The sequence below is a fragment of the Lycorma delicatula genome, chromosome 3 (assembly GCF_047948215.1).
Source record: "Lycorma delicatula isolate Av1 chromosome 3, ASM4794821v1, whole genome shotgun sequence".
NCBI classification, from domain to species: Eukaryota; Metazoa; Arthropoda; class Insecta; order Hemiptera; family Fulgoridae; genus Lycorma; species Lycorma delicatula.
In genome coordinates, this window is record NC_134457.1 from 106,455,843 (window position 1) to 106,479,804 (window position 23,962).

General features: G+C 29.3%; 1 protein-coding gene across 1 annotated transcript; it reads right to left on the reverse strand.

Annotated features, from left to right (window-relative positions):
- Positions 1–15,220: 15,220 nt before the first annotated feature.
- LOC142321853 (uncharacterized) lies at positions 15,221–23,681 on the reverse strand. Its single transcript, XM_075360309.1, has 3 exons — positions 23,600–23,681; positions 16,386–16,564; positions 15,221–15,593 (listed from the first exon to the last, which is right to left on the reverse strand). The coding sequence occupies exons 2-3, from the start codon at positions 16,562–16,564 to the stop codon at positions 15,296–15,298; spliced, it is 477 nt and encodes a 158-aa protein (XP_075216424.1). The 5' UTR covers positions 23,600–23,681; the 3' UTR covers positions 15,221–15,295.
- Positions 23,682–23,962: the final 281 nt, after the last annotated feature.

Sequence of the window (23,962 nt, forward strand, 5' to 3'; positions counted from 1 at the left end):
AATCAAGAAACAGATTCACAAATTTAATAAGCTTCTAATGAAAACTTACCCTATTTTTCTCTGCTCTGGTCTGCTTTCAGAAGCAGGGTAAATGCCTACACCCTCCCATATTGCAGCTTCATCACACATTTAATCAAAGATCCATTCTCATCCTAACAGCAAATATCTAAGCTTACTGGGACGTCATGCCAAAACACCTATCTTGGTAGGTAGTAAGCACCCAGGCAGGCCCCTAGCTACACAGGTTGCTATTCTATAATAGCATCAGACACCCTCAGCCATCCTCCGCAGGGCTAAGAATATAAGGAAGCCAGCAACTATGTTCCACTGCCTTTTGGTCTTCCAATTTACTTGCAGATCAAAAACAAAATTTATTCTCGCAAGCTTTCTAACTGCTTTAGTATGTTCAGATTTGTACCTGGATCAAACTATAAAACACGGTGCACATCATCAATGGCCCTACACATGGTGAAGCACCATGTCCAGAAAGAGATTGTGTAGTATGCTGATTGGGAGAAATCCACCTAACAACCTGAATACATTTTAAAAAATCCTAAGCCATCTGAAAAAAAAAATGTTTTCAAAAAACCTTACATCTGGGTTGAATGAATACTGCACATGTAAACACCTCGCATGTTTCACATGCATGAATAATGTAAAATATCAGACCATTTATAATGTTTAAATAAATATTTGAATAAAAAAAAATCCCTTCCGCACGCTTGAAGGCAGTGGTAGATTTCATCAGTGTTAAAAAAAAGATTTCCACCTTAAAGTTAAGAAAAACTTCAAATTTACTCAATATGACAATAGTTGCACATGTTTAGCATATAACATGCCCCATCTTTTTACAACTTCAGGAGCATTTTGGTCATCCCTTGTCGTAAGGGTAGGTCATATCAAAAATTGTTAAAGAACAGAAGTTTTAGGTAATGTTTAGAGCACTAACAACTAATTTAAACCGATTGCCTACTGTGCCTAGGGACAGTCGATTGCCGACTGTGCCTAGGGAGGGTGTAACTTTTTATCTTCAAAACTACATTTTTACACACCCTGGGCCAATGGTTGGCGATATCAAAAAACTTTACTTATATAAGTTTTAGGCCCTTATCCATAGAGTAGTAACAACTATAAATGAATTCTATATTTTTCTTAATAATTAAGTTATAGTAATATTTTGTTATTTCGAAAATGCACCCCCCTTTTCTGATTTTGAACATTAATGAACTTAACTGAGATTTTGTGTCAAGTTATTTTTAAGGAACAATTTGAAAGTGATATATATATATATATATATATATAAACTTTAGAGCTGATGGTGGTTTTGGGGTCTGGGGGGACGTGAAACGCGAAGATGTGTAGAAATTTTCCAGAAATTGAATCATTGTACTCTTTAGAATCACTAACTTTATAATGAAATCTACCTAAATCATGTAAAAAAATTAAGAAGTCAGGTATGAAATTATTCATATGCTATATTTTCCATTGGGCTAATGACCTCAGCAGTTACTGCCAGTAAAACTAAAAAAAAGTCAGTTATATTTAACAATGATTAATTAATAACTGAACAATGATCAATTTATTTCAAATTTAATTTTATTAGCATTTCATGTAGAAGTATATTACTTTAAGTTTTGCTACATCATAACGCTTACATAAAAAGATTTAAGCTAATCAATTTTTTAATATAAAATAAACAACAGCTCAATTTATCAAGAGAGATTAGATAGAAGAAAAATACTTTATTGACTATATTAAGAAAAGTAAGAGATTAAATAGGGTAAACAGAGAAGGAAAAAGGTTCACATCTAAGTGTATTTAGTGAGCTTCACTAAATCACTAGTACAAGAGAAAAAATAACTATATAATAAAACTGTTAAACACAAGGAGAAAAAATTTTACAGTAAAAAACAAAAAAATCCATTAAGTTTTAAAAAACAAAAAAGGCAACACCGAAGACTTCTATTATATAGAATCTAATACGACTTAAACAAGCACCTAAAACGATATACACAAGGAGAGATTTTATTTTAGCGTAAAAAAAATAAAAACTACAACGTAAAGAAAAGTCGTTAAGTTTAAAAAACAAAGAGGTTGAAGAAAGTAAAAACAACTTAAACCGAAGAGGAACTTTCAACAAGTAAAGTTGTACGAAAATCTAACAGAGTAAAATTTAATTAAAAAGGGTACACAAAAGCACCAAAAAGAAAACACTGAAGAGTTCTGTTATAAAAACTGTAGTAGGATTTAAACAATAACCTAGGAGGAACTAAACTAGGAGAGCTGTAATTTAGAGTAAAAAACAAAGAGGTTCAAGAAAATCGAAACAACTTAACCCGAATAGGAACAAGTAAAGTTATTAAAAAACCCAAGCAGAGTAAAATTTAATTAAAAAGGGTATACAACTGTTTCTTTTGTCTCATCCATTTAAAAAGTAATAATAAAATACTGTAAAAAATTAATAGATTTCTGCAGAAAGAAAAACAAAATAAATTAGACTGAAGCGATTAAAAAGGTTCTCTAAGACGTAGGAATTGTTGAAACATTTTTAAAACAAGTTCTCTTTAGAAAGTTAATTTTCAATCACGAGTTGGAAAATAGAAAAAGAACATGGTCTGGAAAGAAATAGACTGGAGAAGAGAGAGAGAAAATCAGTTAAAACAAAAAAAAAAAAAAATGCTGCAAAAAATTATCATTAACATTGTCCATATTGCCTAACATTATAACAATGACATACCATTAAATGTAGAAAAATGAGATTTTTATAAATGAAACAACCTCATAATAATCTACTTTTTGATGTGAGACCACCACATTTAAACCCCCATGGCTGGGACACTAAAAAAATTAAACGGAAAAGTTAAGACTATGCAGATTCACAATGTAGATCAGGCAAAGAGGATAGCTTTAATTTAGTTTTAATTATCTAACTGGTACAGGATAAATGCATCTGGTCATAATATAATACAACCAACTGTTCTTACGAAAAGGAATCATGTACATTTTAAATAAAAAAGCAATCCGTTTTTTGTAGAACTTTATTTGATTAAAAAAATAAATAACTTTGAATGTACATATGAAAATATTCAAAAACACAATTTTTAAATAATAAGAGTATATAAATATAGTTTAATCCACTTAAATATTTAAGTGGATGTGAAAGTTTTCATTTCACAGACAAATTATAAAATCAGACTATATAATTCTGAAATCTTTTACTTTGTGAACAAAATATTATTTCTTAACATCACATAATAATCGCAATTTATATATTATAATCCGTTTTAAAACTGAAATATAATAAACTAATTTTTTTATTACAATAAAATACTCTATTTCATAAAGAAATTTATTTTATAAAAAATTGAACACATATAAAATTTAATAAAAAATATTATTTTGCGATAGTAAAATTTTAGTCAATAATTTTGAAAAACTGTTGAATCTGCAAAAAAATCCAGAAAAAAGCTCAACTATTTGTAACCAGTAACTAAACTAGAAAACTCAAGTCCCCTGAATAAACAAGAAATAAAGAATAATCTGATCTCAAAAAAATAATAAAGCATCCGGGTGAGGACCCAATACCTGTGTAATTTTTTAAATTATGATTATTAGCTAATTAATCAATGATCTATTACAGACAATATTTGGAAGACAAAAAAAATCCTGCCAGAATGGCCACTCTGCCCCAATTCATCCTTGACACAAAATTTACAGTGGAATGTCTCTCCTTTCAGTAACCTTTAAAATGTTATAAAACTTGTAGAGAATACAAAGAAGAGAAGAGCACATCAATAAACAAATTGGGAAATATATCAGGGTGGGTTAGAAAGGGAAGATTCTGTGTGGAAAAAATAAATAGTAAAGAAATGGCACCAGTCATTCTCAAGAATGAAAGAGAAGAAGAGGTTTTGCAATATTTTCTTCATGCAACAAATATACACAAGTGTTACATAAACATGATATTACCACTGAAATAAAGGTGATAGTCAGCCACATACAAGTAGCTCAATTATTTATACCACAGAAATTTATGTACAATGGACATCAAAACTATCAGAGAACATTACCATGACTGTGCCCAGACGTACTTTAGTTGCTTCACATGAAACAAAATCAAACTTTAAAAAAACCTAGGGAAGAAAGTTTAAAGCAACCGACTAATGGTCTTTTAAACAGAAAATTATAAATTATATATGACTCCATTCACTAAAAACATTAAAAAGCTGGAGCTACAATTTTAATACATTTTTTTTAAACTTTACAGTCCAGTACACTCTTCTTCAATTCTGAGAAGCCCCTTATTGAACAAAATGTTGAAATTCATCAAAGTCACTCCCAAAAATTGTAGGCTCTCTGTAGGAGATGATTCTCTCATACTCTGAGAATGACATTTCCTGTCGTATATTCCTGATACAGAATAAAAATTGCACCTAAAAGATGTATTGTTTGTTATGCAAACATCATAAGAAAGGAATCACAATATAACTGTTGGGAATGTGATGTTGGTATTTGTCCTGCCCCTTGTTTTAGAAATTTCCACACTAAGAAGGAAAATATTTTCATATTTCAAAAACATTAAAATTCATTTAAAAAAAAAAAATGTATGACTAGTATTAAACTGAAATATAGTAATAACTCTGTGAACTGGCAAACATGAATCTAAGTTATTATTCTGTGATCTTGAACTTTGAATGGCTAAATTCATAAATATTTATGAACTATTTCCATAGAAAATAATTTAATCGTTTTCACAGTAAGAATAGAAATATATACATAGAAGATTCACAACATGTAAACTTATTTCACCATGGCTCAATGAGATAATGATATGTATCAGACTACACTTTGTTTAGTTTAGTAGAGACTCAGAAGATCCATTCCTGAGACATATGGTTAATTAAACCCCAACCACCAGAGTACACAGGTATTCACTGCTAAGTTTTTAAATCTATATAAAAGCAACTGACTTTAACTAGGATTTGAACCTGAGAACTTTCGACTTTGAAAATCAGCTGTTAAATATTTTCCTGTTTTATTCATTTATAAGATTCTGTTGAAATGTAAATTTTTTTTCAGAAAAAAAATAATAGTAAAAATGTTTCTCAGTTTTTAATAGCGGAGTTAAGAAATATGTAGTATTGTAACAGGAGCAGTATAGAGTACCAGGGTAATGGGGCTTTTCCAATTAGGAAGAAAGAAATAGAAAAATTAACAAAGAAAAATCGAGAAGGAACTAAAAGGAATGTTTTCTTTGAATAATGAGTCCGATTAACAATTTGTTCTTTGTAATATAGATAACGGCACCTCCATCGATTGAAATAAAAGCTGTAGATCATAACACTAGCTTACTAAACAAATAATTTTAATCCCTTCAATGACCTAGATTGAAGTTTGCAAGGTAAAAAACATATCGATTTTCAGTTGACAAAATAAAAGCATTTATAAAAAAATGTCAAATGATGAATAATAGTGTTTTGAATGAAAGCCTGCCTTTCCAAATTTGGAAAATTTTGTGACAATACATAAAAACTGAAACGAAAGATAATCTAGGCATAATGTAAAACCCCACTCCTTAATGTGCGCTGAAATGTTTGAAGAATATTTTAAAGAAGACTATTCTGAATTCAACTCTTTCATACTAGTTTTTATTCCTGAAAAAATGGAATTTACTAAATTATATGAATTTTGGCTAATGTTTAAAAATTAATAGCCAATCCATCACTGTTCAGAAAAATATTGTCATTTTTAACTGCATTTCCTACCACACATCTTTGTTAAATTGGAATCTCTGCTATGGTGAGAGTAAAAACAGTTTCTCAATTAATTGAATCTTGGCTCATATTTGCGCATAAAATTAGGTTCAATCGAACAGACATTTCATTGCTTGTTTCAAGGACGGTGCATATAATATGAATATAATATTCAAGAATATTATAATCAGTAATGTAAGTAAATATAAAATGTAACATTTCTTTGTGAAATAAATGAATGATTTCTGTAACAAACTATTTTAAAAACCTTTATAAATAAAAACTTGTAAGATAATTTTTTTGTAATATAAATAATTATTGTCAAAGAGATTGAAAATTTTATTGCAGTACCATTCTGAGGTACAATTCTATCAATATCCTAATGACACATTATATATTCGATAGTTCAATGGTACGCTATTGAACTGTAATTCACCTGAATTCTACTTAAAAAAAGTTTGAGAACCACACTATTATTGCTTAGTTCTAGACAGTAAAAGGCCAATGGCAGTCAAATAAGAAACATACTAATTCCCTCGTGGTATAGAACCGCAAGGGAGATCAGTCAACTGCTAATTCAGCCCTAGATAAATATTAAAATATTTCTACGCAAAACGTTAAGAAAATTAATTGGAAGATTTTCGTAAATAAAACTTGCATGAATATCAAAATTAGGCATAAAAACGAATTGAAAGAGTTATTTATAAATAAGAATTATATTGTCGTAAATAAATATTATAGCTTTATATATATAATATAAATACAGTATTATGCCAGTGTTTATTTATGAAATTATTATTAGTATGTGCTTTTTAACTAATAAAAAATAAACACGTGAAATGAGGTTGAAGATCTACAATAAGAGAATAAAATGTACCTATTTGAAAAAATGTCAGTATCTGTGTCAGTTTCCTCTTTGACTATAGTTAGTATGCCACGCGTTTACTTTCATGTAAATTTGCAAATGATTGGATTTCCATCGATACCTTAATCGAGTAAATGGTATTCGCTAATAATTTTCCGTCTCCAGAAATAATTAAATATTCTTAATTTTTATCAAGAAATGTAAAATCTCATTAACAAAAGCTTATAATGTGCAATAACATTCAATCTAAGAAAATGTTTACCGATTCCCCCTCCTTCTTCAATTTTTAAAATCGTTTTTCAATTGGAAAGAAATATAAATTAAACAGAAATTCACCTGACGTAAAAATATAGAATGTGTAACTGTGAATAAGTTATTTTCTAATTCGTTTCTTAGGACTGTTCATTGTTAATTTTAATTAACCGTAAAAATTTACAAACATTTCTTTTGTTGATAAATTACTGAAAGTACTTTTTATTAATGTTTCGTAAGCAGTTTAGTAGGCCCATGCGAACACTTAGTATAATCGTGTTATATCTCAGGCAATGGAATTAAAGCGTAATAACACATTTTACAAAAAAAAAAAATAAAAAAGAGTCGTTTCTAATTCTATATTTTCTATTAAACTATGGGATTTTATTACATTTTTGAAATTTATCTTTTAAAATCCCTAGTAAATTAATTTTTAACCTAAAACAAATTTACGCCTAAGATAAACTCTCAGAAACAGTTTTCATCCATTTGTAGATAAGTGGGGTACTCAACGTGTGATTAAAATGAAATGTGAGATCATCACACATCAGTTGGTTGTTTCTTAGAATTTGGTTATTTCAATATAGAGATTTACGTAAAATAATACAGTCATCTAATATAATTAAGTAATTACGTAATTTTATTTTTCCAAAGATAAAATTAAACATTTATAAACCGGGCAATAATTAATTTAATTCACTTTACCACGGGAAACGAACGAGTAAGAAATAATTATTTCTCCAAACAGTTTTATGTTATAATATAATATTAACAATAATATTAATATTTAAATTGTTAAATATTAACAACAAACAAGTAAAGTAAAAATGCATCGATTAGTAAAAATAATTTCATGAATAAATTTTGATGATATATACAAACATGTTTTCATTTCACTTATATTATTTTCTTACTAGAAACTACTTAATCCCTTTTTCCCAGTAGAACTGTAATAATGTCCAGATTATCATATTGCCTCAGTAAAGTCATATACTTCAATATAGATAGCACATATAATACATGGTTCCCCAAAGAAGGGTATATAATTTTTTGCATTTCATTCTAATAATTTTTTTTTTAAATTTATAAAACAACTAATGTTTTCTATTTAAAAGAATAAGTAAAATTCATACTTTTTTTACTCATTAAATGAATAAGAAAATATATGCAACAATTAAAAAAAAAATTAAGTTACAAATTTATAAAATAAATATAAGATGTAGTATTTTGGTTTGGTTCGGGTGATTTTCTAGTAAATATCGTCCAAAAATGATAAGAAACATCATTAACTTATGAACAGCAGTTCATAATTGTTTATAATGATAAAAATGATCAAATTGTTGATAATAAACTTATAATGTTAATCCAAGTTGTTTTAAAAACATATAACTTCCAATAAACATATGTTTGTTTTAAAGTTCCCCAAGAAAATTTAAACACCCATTTCCATTAACATGAAAACGTTGTGTTCTCTGGGCACTTCTACGTTAAAGAGCTTGTGAATGATGATATTCAAAGTTACTTTACTAGTTGACAGATAGGGAAGTTACAGATAATTTCTCTTATTACTTCCTTGTATGAAGTAAAGAAAGTATTGTGATAGAAAAAAACGTTGATTTTCAGAGATCAACGAAAATATCGATTTTTGCAATCCTTGAATCCATTTTGACTAGTTTCGATGTGATGTCTGTATGAAAATATGTACATACCACAAAAAGGATTAGATGTAGGATGTTGAAATTTTAGATTTAGGACTGTTGTAACAGCTAGTTGAACACCTCCCTTTTTGATTGTAAAATCCAAAAATATTTGGATTTTTTATTTTATATTTACTGCAGTAATAAGCCCTCATTGAGAGTTTTTTAACGATATATCATAAGTGGTACTTATTTTCATTGGTTCCAGAGTTATAGACAAATGAAATTATAATTAATGAAATATTTGGATCTTACAAGGGGAGGCACTTGGTTAGAATCTAACTCGATCTACTTTTTTTTTAACTTTCTTTCTAATTTAAATATATTGATTTATTAATAATTATTAACATGTGATTGTAAAAAAAAAATTACAATAAATAATTATATTTAAATAACAATAAAAAAAAGAATATCAGACGTTTTTAAAGAAATAAAATTTTATGTACTTTTCATTTAAAAAAAAATGTATAAACGTAATTTAAACAAGGTCAATATTTACAAGGAATTCATGTGATGTCCACAGCAGATTTATTTGAAAAGTTAAGTAAATGTAAAAATCCATTTTATTTGATAAATATAAATTTTATATCCTCTATTATTAGGAATTTCTTTTATATTACAATTAAACTTACTATAAATTATTTAAATCAAGAAATATGCTAAATAAAAGTTTTTTTTTTACTTCATTGTAAAATAATCTTTACTCTTCATATTTAAATGGAGACAATATGAGCTATAAAATATCTGTTTTGTGCAATAAGCAAATCAATTTTATAGATATTAAAAAAAAAAATCTATCTTACTATTTTATTATTTAATCCTGAATGAGATATTACATTCTTCACTGTTCAGACAGTGATGACAATATATAATAAAATCTATCTTAATAAGGTATACTACCTAAGGTATAGATAGCTTTTTTTTTTGTCTTCAGTCATTTGACTGGTTTGATGCAGCTCTCCAAGATTCCCTATCTAGTGCTAGTCGTTTCATTTCAGTATACCCTCTACATCCTACATCCCCAACAATTTGTTTTACATACTCCAAACGTGGCCTGCCTACACAATTTTTCCCTTCTACCTGTCCTTCCAATATTAAAGCGACTATTCCAGGATGCCTTAGTATGTGGCTTATAAGTCTGTCTCTCCTTTTAACTATATTTTTCCAAAAGCTTCTTTCTTCATCTATTTGCCGCAATACCTCTTCATTTGTCACTTTATCCACCCATCTGATTTTTAATATTCTCCTATAGCACCACATTTCAAAAGCTTCTAATCTTTTCTTCTCAGATACTCCGATTGTCCAAGTTTCACTTCCATATAAAGCGACACTCCAAACATACACTTTCAGAAATCTTTTCCTGACATTTAAATTAATTTTTGATGTAAACAAATTATATTTCTTACTGAAGACTCGTTTAGCTTGTGCTATTCGGCATTTTATATCGCTCCTGCTTCGTCCATCTATAGTAATTTTACTTCCCAAATAACAAAATTCTTCTACCTCCATAATCTTTTCTCCTCCTATTTTCACATTCAGTGGTCCATCTTTGTTATTTCTACTACATTTCATTACTTTTGTTTTGTTCTTGTTTATTTTCATGCGATAGTTCTTGCGCAGGACTTCATCTATGCCGTTCTTATGTTCTTCAATTGTTATTGTTGCTGTTTGGTTCCTGTACATGTTAGCAATTGTTCTTCTATCTCTGTATTTGAACCCTAATTTTTTTTAAAATGCTGAACATTTTATTCCAGTCTACGTTATCGAAAGCATTTTCTAGGTCTATAAACGCCAAGTATGTTGGTTTGTTTTTCTTTAATCTTCCTTCTACTATTAATCTGAGGCCTAAAATTGCTTCCCTTGTCCCTATACTTTTCCTGAAACCAAATTGGTCTTCTCCTAACACTTCTTCCACTCTCCTCTCAATTCTTCTGTATAAAATTCTAGTTAAGATTTTTGATGCATGACTAGTTAAACTAATTGTTCTATATTCTTCACATTTATCTGCCCCTGCTTTCTTTGGTATCATAACTATAACACTTTTTTTGAAGTCTGACGGAAATTCCCCTTTTTCATAAATATTACACACCAGTTTGTATAATCTATCAATCGCTTCCTCACCTGCACTGCGCAGTAATTCTACAGGTATTCCGTCTATTCCAGGAGCCTTTCTGCCATTTAAATCTTTTAATGCTCTCTTAAATTCAGATCTCAGTATGGTTTCTCCCATTTCATCCTCCTCAACTTCCTCTTCTTCCTCTATAACACCATTTTCTAATTCATTTCCTCCGTATAACTCTTCAATATATTCCACCCATCTATCGACTTTACCTTTCGTATTATATCATCTTTGTTTAACACATTATTAGATTTTAATTTACGTACCCCAAAATTTTCCTTAACTTTCCTGTATGCTCCGTCTATTTTACCAATGTTCATTTCTCTTTCCACTTCTGAACACTTTTCTTTAATCCACTCTTCTTTTGCCACTTTGCACTTCCTGTTTATAGCATTTCTTAATTGCCGATAGTTCCTTTTACTTTCTTCATCATTAGTATTCTTATATTTTCTACGTTCATCTATCAGCTGCAATATATCGTCTGAAACTCAAGGTTTTCTTCCAGTTCTCTTTATTCCGCCTAAGTTTGCTTCTGCTGATTTAAGAATTTCCTTTTTAACATTCTCCCATTCTTCTTCTACATTTTCTACCTTATCTTTTTTACTCAGACCTCTTGCGATGTCCTCCTCAAAAATCTTCTTTACCTCCTCTTCCTCAAGCTTCTCTAAATTCCACCGATTCATCTGACAACTTTTCTTCAGGTTTTTAAACCCCAATCAACATTTCATTATCACCAAATTATAGTCGCTATCAATGTCTGCTCCAGGGTAAGTCGGTCCCCTCTTTCATTCCTTTTGCCCAGCCCGAATTAACCCACTATATTTCCTTCCTTCTAACATTCCACGCTCCGACTCGTAGAATGTTATTTTTTAATTTTCTGGTGACCCCTTCTTTAGTAGTCCCCACCCGGAGATCCGAACGGGGGACTATTTTACCTCCGGAATATTTTACCAAGGAAGGCGACTCCATTATTCCTATGTGAAAATGCAGAGAGCAACATTTTCTTGGAAAAAAAGCAGCTGTAGTTTTCCATTGCTTTCAGCTGCGCAGTACTCAGAGGACTGAGTGATGTTGATACGGCCGTTTAAGTCATTGTGACTCACGCCCCTAACAACTACTGAAAGAGCTGCTGCCCTCTTTCAGGAATCATTCCTTAGTCTGGCTCTCAAACAGATACCTCTCCGATATGGTTGCACCTTCGGTCCAGCTACTCTGTATCCCTGGCACTCAAGCCCCCTCACCAACGGCAAGATCTCATGATTCATAGAGGAGGGCATAGATAGCAAGCACCTAATTGACTAAAATTAGTCATTTTAACCTCAAATTAAATGTTAATAAAAAAATTTACTACAGTTAACTTTTTTAAATAAATTAAGGGTCCAGCAGTTTCGAATCAAATTATGGGAACTGTTGAATAAAATAATTAGAATTGGATGCTAATTAGGTGAGATCCTAACTTATGTGAGAATTTCTTGTTTTTAACCATAAATGAATCACATAATTTGTTTTACCTCCACAAATTATTCTTAAAGTAAACTGAGAATTAACTTAAATATAATGGCACCATTTAGAAGAACTTGAGTCACAATGCAATTGTTGAAATTTCATTTGAAGAGGAATTGCTGTTTTCTAAATATAAATCTGTTTAAAAGCAACTACTTGTGCCACAGCAACTTCATATTTTTAATAGACAGAGGTTCTGTTACATTAACAATATATGAAAAATGACATTATTGAGCAAGAGAGATCTTGATAGTTACATAAAGTGGTGCCTCTTTGTTCTGCACTATTAAGTAGTACCCCTTAAGTGGTGCACCCACCTTTTTTTTTCTGTTTAGCCTCCGGGAATCACCGTCAGGTATTACTTCAGAGAATGAATGAGGATGGTATGTATGAGTGCAAGTAAAGTGTAGTCTTGTACAGTCTCAGATCGACCATTTCTGAGATGTGTGATTAATTGAAACCCAACAATCAAAGAACACTGGTATCAACGATCTAGTATTCAAATCCGTATAAAAGAAACTGCCTTTACTAGAATTTGAACGTTGGAATTCTCGACTTTGAGATCAGCTTATTTTCGAAGACGTGTTCACCACTAGACCAAACCAATGGGTTAACTGGTGCACCCCTTTCTTTCTTTCATTTTCCTGTTTAGCCTCCGGTAACTACCGTTTAGATAATTCTTCAGAGGATAAATGAGGATGATATGTATGAGTGTAAATGAAGTGTAGTCTTGTACATTCTCAGTTCAGCCATTCCTGAGATGTGTGGTTAATTGAAACCCAACCACCAAAGAACACCGATATCCACGATCTAGTATTCAAATCCGTGTAAAAATAACTGGCTTTACTAGGACTTGAACGCTGGATCTCTCGACTTTGAAATCAGCTGATTTGGGAAGACGCGTTCATCACTAGACCAACCCGGTGGGTTAACTGGCGCACCCCTACCCACATATAAGTTAACAAACCTGTAACTTGTTTAAAAAATAAGGTTTTTAAAAAAAGAAGAGAACAGTGGCTTAACAGATAAAACAGCTTATTTTGGTATGAGTTTTATTATATGCATTTTTACATGCCTTTTTAAGGTGTTATAATTGGGATAATTACCTGGATCCTCAATTTAGTTTATTAATAAAGTTCTATGTAGAAAGAAATGATCACAATTTATTAATAACTAGCTGTACCCGCCACGCTTCACTGTGGCACATTGTGGTTGCATGGATGAGAAATGAGAAAGAAAACAAAGCATATGTTTCATAGAAGTTTAATTTTGCAATACTTGTTGATATACAATATTTTTTCTTTTTCCACTGTCTGCGTAGATATAAAGCCTATCTGGTTTGCCGACTCGGGAACATGCACATGCAATTGTCCATGTGAGAAGCAATCCGCATCTAAATCTAAACCACACAATTCTAAAGATTGACCTTGAGCTTTATTGATTGTGATTGCAAATGCCAATCGAATTGGGAATTGCAATCTTTTAAATTGAAATGGTGTATCGGTTGGGATCATGGGTATTCGAGGAATGAGGACATCTTCACCTTTGAAAGGCCCTGTTAAAATCTTGCTTCCACTACGTTATTCATCAATTTCTTAACTGCAAGTCGCGTGCTGTTAAAGTGTTTTGGCTGATTAATATTCCGCAACAGGATAATTGGCACAACTATTTTCAATTTTAATATGTGTGGTGGCAATCCTGGCAGATCAAGTGATTTTAAAAATTCCGTTGGATAATTAACTACTTCATCTGCTTCCACAACGGTGTCTATCGACTTATATGTAATTTCCTCACTTTGAATGCTGGATTGAATAACATTATTAAGTTGATATACATATTTATTCTTTGCGGCAAGGATAGCTCGTTCACTGAGCCAATCGTGATTTCTATGATTAATTTGAATATCAGGAAATACTTTTTCGATCAGTTCTCCTTTCGATGTTCTAAATTACAAAATTTATCAAGAAATTATATTCGTCTAGACGTCTCATCGACTGCCAGCTGTCCGTTTCCAATGTCCAGTAACTGTCGTGTGAGAATACCTCAGCTGATGGATCAGTTCTGCAGCTCGGGTGGGTGCTGGCATTCCCAATTGACTAAGAACTTTTTTTGCATTAGGTAAACACTTGTCTTCAATATTTATCAATACTTCGTTGTAAATAGCTTCTGTAAATTCAGACAAAAGTGAATATTTAACCTAACAAAGGATTTTTTGGTCAGTATGTAGGGATATTATTTTCTGTTAAATATAATTCAAAGAAATTTGTTACTTAATCAGTTGTGATTTTGTTTACATTGGCAACGGCCATACGGGCTCTTTGTGATTGGTCGTTGTGTTTGACAGCGGCCGTCTTGCAGTGATCTGATTGGTTTTCCTTTGTTTACCTTTCCATCTGATATCATCATTCACAAGCTCTTTAACGTATAAGTGCCCAAAGAACACAACGATTTCATATAAATGGAAATGAGAGTTTAAATTTTCTTGGGGAACTTAGAAAACAAACATATGTTTGTTGGAAGTTATATGCTTTTAAAACAACTTGGATTAACATTATTAGTTTATTATCAGAAATTTGATCATTATTATTATTATAAACAATTATGAACTGCTGTTCATAAGTTAAAGATGTTTCTTATCATATTTGGACGATATTTACTAGAAAATCACCCGAACCAAACCAAAATACTACATCTTATATTTATTTTATAAATTTTTAACTTAATTTTTTTTTCATTGTTGCATATATTTTCTTATTCATTTAATGAGTAAGAAAAGTATGAATTTACTCATTCTTTTAAATAGAAAATATTAATTGTTTTATAAATTTTAAAAACGAAAAACACTTTATTAGAATGAAATGCAAAGTATTATATACCCTTCTTTAAGGAACCACGTATTCTATGTGCTATCTATATTGAAGTATATGACTTTACTGAGGCAATATGATAATCTGGACGGTATTACAGTTCAATTGGGAAAATAGATAAGTAGTTTCTAGTAAGAAAATAATATAAGTGAAATGAAAACATGTTTGTATATATCATCAAAATTTATTCATGAAATTATTTTTACTAATCGATACATTTTTACTTTACTTGTTTGTTGTTAATGTTTTCTAATAATTTGATGAACCGTTCTATTAAACTGGTTAACATTTCCGTAGATTGTTAAATTAAAATTGAGTCCATAACTGCTGTTTGACTTAAAACTGATGACGGTGTAGTTGTATCCAACTCCTCCTTCCTTCAAAGACGGATATCCATTTCTACCTTCGCCTAATAAATCGATGACCTTTAAATAACTAATTGTTAAATTGTTGTAACCGTATGCCGGATATTGGAAATCATAAGTAAAACTTTCATTCCCTTTTCCAGCTGCAGCAATTCCACTATGGTATAGTAATCTAGAAAACAAAAGTTAAAAATAATTAATGTTATTGTTCATAAACAGTAATTTTTCTATAAAATATATTTCATTAAAAAGTCATTGATTTCTTTTTTATAGCGTTATAGATGTCTTCCACATTTCTTAGTTGGATTCAGTATGTTTTACACACACACACACACACACACACATACACACACACACACACACACACACACACACACACACACACACACACACAAATTATATACATATTTATTTATGTTTGTAATTATCTATCTTTAAAATTACACAACAAACTTAATACAACATGAAAAACTAATTTTATGCGTCCCCATCAATTAATATAATAAATAATGTTAGTTAAAATATTTATTAATACAGGCACCAACAGTCTGATGCATAATAATAGTTGCTGATGGATGATAATGAAATTTAAAAGCCTGAAAAATGCCATGCCTTATACGGAATGAATCCAGGAAAGTTCAAATGAAATGAAGGGACATTACAACTCCTCCATAGAGATTGAAGGAGTAGTAGTAACTGCTTAAAAAAGCAATTAAAACAATTTTTTTAAATCTTAGTGGAATATTTTTGATGAATGACTTGTCTGTAATAAAAATTTTTGTTAGAAAAGTAAGTTATATACAATTTTTTTTAAATTGTTTTCAAATGTTTTATAATTAGTTTAACTGATGAGACGACTCATGCATCTAAAACGCATTTCTAATTATAACTAAAAAGAATGCTTAACTATTATTTATATTATAGAATTTAAAAATATTTCTAAATTGATAACACCTGTACTTACACATCTCCACCGGTTAGATTTCCGATAAAAAGATCATGTGTACCATTTATGCTTCCATTTCCGCTGAGTTGGTGATGGAATTTAGGATGAAATTTATATTCACCGAATGCCAAAGGAATCATTACCGCAAATCCGATTAAAAGTATTATGTTTGCTGTCATCGCTTTGGTGAACTCCATCTGAAATAAAAATTGCAATTACACATATATACAATACTTAAATTGTATTACTTTTTTTTTTTTTATATGGATACCTTTTCCATTTTGTTTACACAGGTATGTCCAACCGATTTTAAAACAGTTTTATTTATAATGAATTTAACAAAGTTAAATTAAACCAAAAATCAGTAAGAATTCAATCGGTTTGAGCTTCTGCTGCCGTAAGAATGGAAGTCTTAAGGAGAACAGTAAATTTGCAGCCATATAACAGTAATTTTGTTTAAACTTCAATATTTTCATTTCTATTAATTCTTAAACCTTTGTTTCTAATCAAATAAAAGTCGCAATGATATTTTTACTTTCAACCAACAACTGGCTTCACAAATTTTATTTACAGCTAACGATTACAAAATATTATTTTTTTGTTTATAAATTTTAACTGAAATTTTATCCTTTTTTCCATTATTAATTAGAAATATCTTTAATGATCTGAACGTTTTTGTCTTTAATTGTCTCTATTGTCTTTTATCCTTTGCAAAATAATCCCATATCTAAAATTAAAAATACAAGCCTGTGATAAACTTCTGTATATAATGTATGATGGTTTAACTTAGAATACGATGTAAGTGGCCACTCGATAAATTTCTAGAAATTTATCTTGGAGCGTCTTAACTTAGGGCTATTTTTTCAAATACGGCGTGAACTTATCTATATATATTCTGGACAATAATTAAATTAAAAAAATTTACATTTAGTGTACGCCTATTGGTTTATATTTATTTAATATTTGAGTTTTCTCATGGTATTTAATATATGTTCTTGTTTAATCTCAAGTTCAATTAAATTTTTGATTTTTTTAAAAAGTTTCATTATTTTTTAAAAAAAGATTTAACGGTTTGTGACCAATTATCAACGTATAGCTCATATTCTACGTTAACGTTTGGTAAAAAAATAAGACTGGTAAATTTTCTTAACTAATAAGAGCGTTTATCTCAACACATACGACGCATTAAGTGTAGTTGTGTGCCGCCATCGTAGTGTCATTGACATTTTTTAAAACAAATCTCTTTATTTTTCTCCATTTTTTATAAGTATGTTGCAGTTAACAGCGAGACTCACTTCTTTCCATTAGTTTTGTCAGTTTGACAATTCTATTAATATAATATCTTTCTTTTGAATATTTTTTTTTTTTTTTTTTAATTCTTTGCTGTGGTGTATAAGTTTCTTTCTTTAATTTAATTTTTGAATTAGAATTCGATTAAATAATTTTAAAAAATATCACTTACTTTAAACACTCGTAATAAAGTTTAAAATAATTCATCAGAAAAAAATGTTACATCCCGGATAAATTTCTAAAAATTTAGCTTGGAGCATCTGTATTTAGCGCTATTTTTTCATGAAAGGCGTGAACGTATCTATCATATATTTTCGACGGTAAATAAAATACAAAATTTACATTCAGTGTACTATTATTGGTTGTGTACTAATTCAGTGTACCAATTTTGCACGAGGTTCGGCTAATAAATTTTTCTTATATATGCTTAGCATGGTAATGAAAAACAGATACTGGAATGAAATAAAAAATGAATAAAAGTACAATACCTTAGCTGCAAAATGCAGTATTTATTTTTCGCTATAATCCCCATGTACTATTTTTCCAACGTGTGACAAGGTTTTGTCACTGAAAGATTCTGTGGGCTTTCTCGGAACAAAGCGGCCACACCTTCTTTCATCTCATCGTCAGTGGTCACAGTCGTTTCATGTCATGTCATCGTGCGGGGGAGAGCCATCAGAAAGTTTACACGGTACCCATCGTGCACAGATTTTACGGTAACCCAATTGCTCTATAATATGACCAACTCGTTCTTTAGATATGCCTAACTGAATAGCGATGCGTTGCTGGGTGATTCACCGGTCACTTTGAAGCAAATCGTCCACCACTTTCGATGTTTCTCGTCGGTCACAGGAACTGGTCGTCCGCTGCAAGATGCATCCTCAATTGTCACTTTACCAGCTTCACATTCGCGAAATTTTAACGCCCACCTATTTACAGTACCCTGCAACAGTTTCACTACTGTAAACCGCTTTTAAACGATGAAAAATATTCGTAGGATTTAGATTTTCTGATGTTAAATATTTGATCCCTGTGCGCTGTTTTGACTGTGTTGACAAATTGGCCGTACTCGACTACATTTTAACTGCTACTGAAAATAAACCGAAAAACAATTTCAAATAGAGGGGGTATTTTAGCTACCATCTGCTGTCACGCTAAACTCGATAGTACCTTTTGTCTCCGTGTAGCACGCTAGTGGACAAAGTTTTATCAGCCGAGCCTCGTATTTATCTATTATTCAAAAATGAAATAATAATTATTAATCAGAAAGTTTTCTTAGTCTTTAAAAAAATATTATTATTTTTTATTTATTCTTTACCTTTGTATTTTTCTGGTTATTAAAAAAGCGTTTCACTCAATACCTTTTAAGAAGTTAGAAATTGTGAAATTAGAGAATATCTTTACAATTTATTGAACTTTTTATTACTAGGAGAAAAGAAGCTATTATTTTTGGGAGGTATGATAATTCTTTTATCGAGATTGATGTAATGTTTCGTCAGTAATCTTATGAACTTTTGTATTTAAAAGGAATATATATTTACAATATTATATACTAGTTATATTCTATGTATATTATAAATAACTGAATATTGCAAGTTGAAATTTACTCTTTTTTCAGATAACGAAACGATTAATTTTGGTACTGATTTTGTTTAGATTAGTTTAGAGAGATCTGAAAATATTATTACGGTTTTAGCAATCAGATACTAACCAGTTATCAATAAATTGTGTTAAAATTGAAGTCTTATACTTTTACATAGTGTTTTTTAAATTTTACAAAACTGAAGAGAAAGTCCTACTATATAACAGGCGGAAACGTAGTTACATGATAATTATGTAACACTTTACTGCGTGTATCTTAATTATTTGTTTCATATTAAATATAAGTTTCAAATTTGATTTATGTTTTAAAAATGTTACTAATTATGTTCGTAGATGATTTTACAGTTTATTATATTGAACTGTTTTCTGAATTTTCCTTGCTAAAGAATAATAATGACTGTATTATTATTGATTTTTTTTTAACTAGAATATTAGTTAAACAGAATATAATTTTCGAAATTTCATAAATGTACAACATTCCTTAGAATCTAAAGATTAGGATGAAATAAAAATTATTAATCAGAATTTTTCTTAGTCTTTTATGAAATAAAATTAATTCATGTAAATTATTTTTGTTTTTTTTTATTATTCAATTTTCAGATTTTTTCCGGCAATTATCTCTAGTTTTCTGACTTTTGCATAAGGACAAGTGAAGGTTTAATTCTCGGTTATAAAATCTATTATAATTTCTACATTTGTATAAGTAATACATACCAAAATAGTTTTAAAAAAATTATCTGTTTTATCGTAAATTAAAACTATCATTCATTTTTGATTGCATCTTTTAGTTCATGATAAACGAAATGTTTAATAAAAAAATAAAATGATAATTACTTTTAATTCTTAACTAAGAAGAAAATTATAAGCTACTATAACATGAAAAATAATTTATCTTACCGTAACGTCTGTTTAAGATCTGGAAAACTGTTTGGAGAAATAATTATTTCTTACTCTTTCGTTTTCCGTAGTAAAGTGAATTAAATTAATTAGTGTCCGGTTTATAAATGTTAAATTTTATCTTTGGAAAAATAAAATTACGTAATTACTTTAATTTGATTAGATGAGTGTATTAGTTTACGTAAATCTGTATTGAAATAAACAAATTCTAAGAAACAACCAACTATGTCTATGTGAAGATCTCATTCACAAAAAAAATACTTAAATCACACGTTGTGTGATTTAAGTACCTACTCGACTACATTTTAATTGCTACTGAAAACAAACCGATAAACGGATTTCAAATAGAGGGGTTATTTTAGCTACCATGTGCTGTCACGCTCAACTTGATAGTACCTCTTGTCACCGTGTAGCATGCTAGTGGGCAAATTTTTTTTATCAGCCGTGCTTCGTATTTATCTTTTATTAAAAAAAAAAGATTTACGTAATATTCTGTTTTCTTTTAATATTTATTTTATTCGTTTGATTTTCAGTCATAAAAATCCTTTATCAGTTTATTTTTTTAAAAATACAGATACAAAAATATTACTGCAGAACGTATTAAATATTATTGAGGAACTCATGAAATACATTTTTTTGAAAACCCTCTGACTCACATAATACACATCCCCCGACATCCGTAGAAACCCAAAAAAATAACTGAATAAAATATTTCACTAGAAATACTTTTTTTTTCAGTAAAGACTGAAGAAGATAGAAGTACATCTACTACTTCAAGAGTTACCGATTCCGATGTCGATCAAGCTGGTCTTCGATTTCATTTTTATTTTCTTGATGAATATAAGTAAAAATAAGAACTTTATGTTACAAAACCTAATTTTAGCCACTTTTGCCTTTTTAGCATTTTTTTATTTACCTCTTTATTTGCTTTTCCAACAAACTTCTTTTTCTAAAAAGTATTTTATTATTACTGTTTCTAAGATCGGTTATGAGAATTAAGTAATTGCTTCTATGCTTTAATGCCAGTTTTCTGTATCACATTTGTTAATTTATTATTTATTCTTTAAACAACTTTTTTTTTTTTTTAAATATGACTTAATTATTTATAATTCATAATTTATTAATTTACAATTTCTTTATTCTTTAGTTAATAATATTCTTTATAATAATAATTATTTATCTATTTTTAACTGTATTTTTCACGAAAGTATTTCACATAAACATCTGAACATAAATTTAGTAATATAATTATTAAAATTACCAAGTAAATGAAGCAGTGATCTTTAAAAAATATCAATAAAACCTGTATTTCCTCATTAAAAATCATAAGTGTGAAAAAAAGGTGAAAAAAATAATAAATTAAGAGCGCACGGCTCACTAATTTAGCCATGAACACGCTAAATTAGTGTTCGATGGCAGTACATAAGCAGTACGAAATATAGTGAGGGATCGTCGAATATGCTATTTCACTCATTTCAGATAAAAAATTACCACCAAGTAACGACAAAATGTAACAGATTCATAATCCAAGAAAAACTCACTTTCATTAGGTTTTAAAGTGAAGCGGCAGCAGAGAAAATTTCATTTTGATAAAATTAAGCGGATAATTATATAATTTCAAAAAATCAGACTACTGAAGACCACATATTAGAAATAACTGAGACGATCGCCACAACGATAAATCTTAGAAAGAGTTGTATGAATATTTTTCTGGATATTAAAAAAGCGTTTCATTCGATACTTTTAAGGATGTTAGAAGGAATTAGAGAATATCTTTAAAATTTATCGAACTTTATATGACTTGTAGAAAGAAAACAAGCTATTCATTTTGGTGGTTGTGATAGTTCTTTTACGGAGATTATGTTATGTTTCGTCAGTTATGTTGTAACTATTTTTTCCTTTTGTATTTAAAAGGAAACTACTTTATATAATATTTGCAATATTTATAAATAACTTTAATTTATAATATATTTATGTATAATCTTGATAAAGCCTCGCATTGAAGGCGAAACGTGTGTTATTGTTTTGTATTTTGTTTTATTTTTAGGAATAATATCATAATATGGTAAAACGGTTGTTTTTACCTGAAGAATCATAATATGGTATATTTGTGATCTAAATATTTTATCTGCGTATTTATATCTATTTTGATTATTTTTTTGTAGTGACTTATTTTGATCTGAGTATTTTGTGTTTTTATATATGTACGTGTTTAAATTGACTGAATTTGGAAATTGAAAACTGCTTTTTTTGAAGATGACATCGGTTAATTTGGTTACTGATTTTGTTTGTATTATTTTAGAGAGAGGTGCAAATGTTATTACGGGTTTAAAACAGGTGGTTATACAATAACTAGTTGCAATTAAAGTATTATACCATTTCAGTCCTATACTTTCATAGTATATTTTTAATTTCACACAAGTGAAGAGATTTTATTTACTAAAATCACTTAATAAAATTTCTTCTTATGTTTATAGACAACTTTCCAAATAAAAAATAATAATGATTATGTATATTACTGGAGCCAGACTATTATTTAAATGTAATAATAATTCAAAATGTCATAAATATAAAAGATTTCTACAATTTCAGTCAAAAAGAAATAAAATTTATTTATCTGAATTTTATCGTATTTGGTTTAGATTAATTAATTGGTTTCAGGTTTTTTTTAACCTACCGGGTTGGTCTAGTAGTGATAAACTCGTCAGCGCAAACAGCTGATTTCGAAGTCAAGAGTTCTAAGTTTCAAATCCTAGTAAAGGCAGTCAGTTACTTTTATACGGATTTGAATAGTAGATCGTCGATACCGTCGTTCTTTGGTGGTTCGGTTTCAATTAACCACACGTCTCAAGATCGGTTGACCTGAAACTGTACAAGACTATATTTCATTTTTATTCATACATATCATCCTCATTCTTCCTATGAAGTAATACCATACGATGGTTCCGGAGGCTAAAGACAAAAGAAAGAAAAAAGAGGTTTTTTCTTTCATTTTATTATTTCATTTTTCAACTAGTCACACTTTTCAGTAACGACGTGTGATTAATTGAAACCCAACCGCCAAAGAACACCGGTATCCACGATCTAGTGTTCAAAAGTAAATGAAAGCACGTAAGCTTGCCTTACTCTTGTTAGAATTTGAACCTGAGAACTTTAACTTCGAAATCAGCTGATTTTTGACGACAAGTTTAACACTAGACCCCCCTAGACCTCTAAGGGGTAATTTTTACTTTCGTATATGTTATCAAAGAAAATCATTTTGTTAAATTTATTTATTTTATCGCTAAAATAAAATTAGAAATCATTTTGATTGAAAAAATAAAGGTAATCAACCAACTTTTATTTCATATACAACTGGAATGATTAATAAAATAATAAGAATTACTTTTAATTCTTAACTTCAGCAATTTTTAAGCTATCATATGAAAAATTATAATTCTTACCTTAATGTGTATTAAAAGTTCCGGAAAACAATTTTGAGAAATAATTATTTCTTTGTAGTATGTTTGCCGTGGTAAAGTGAATTTAATTATTAATGCCCGGTTTATAAATGATTAATTTTATCTTTGGAAAATAAATTATTCACGTAATTACTTTAATTGCATTAGATAAGACTATTATTTTACTTAAATTACAAGTACTTTAACTGAAATAAAAAATTTGAAGAAATAACCAACTTGCTCGTATGTTGTCTGTCTATATGATGATCTCATTCACAAAAAAAAATCTTAAAGCGCGCGTAAAGTACCCTAATTATCTATAATTGAATAAATCATTCTAGATACGTGATAATATGTGAATTTTTT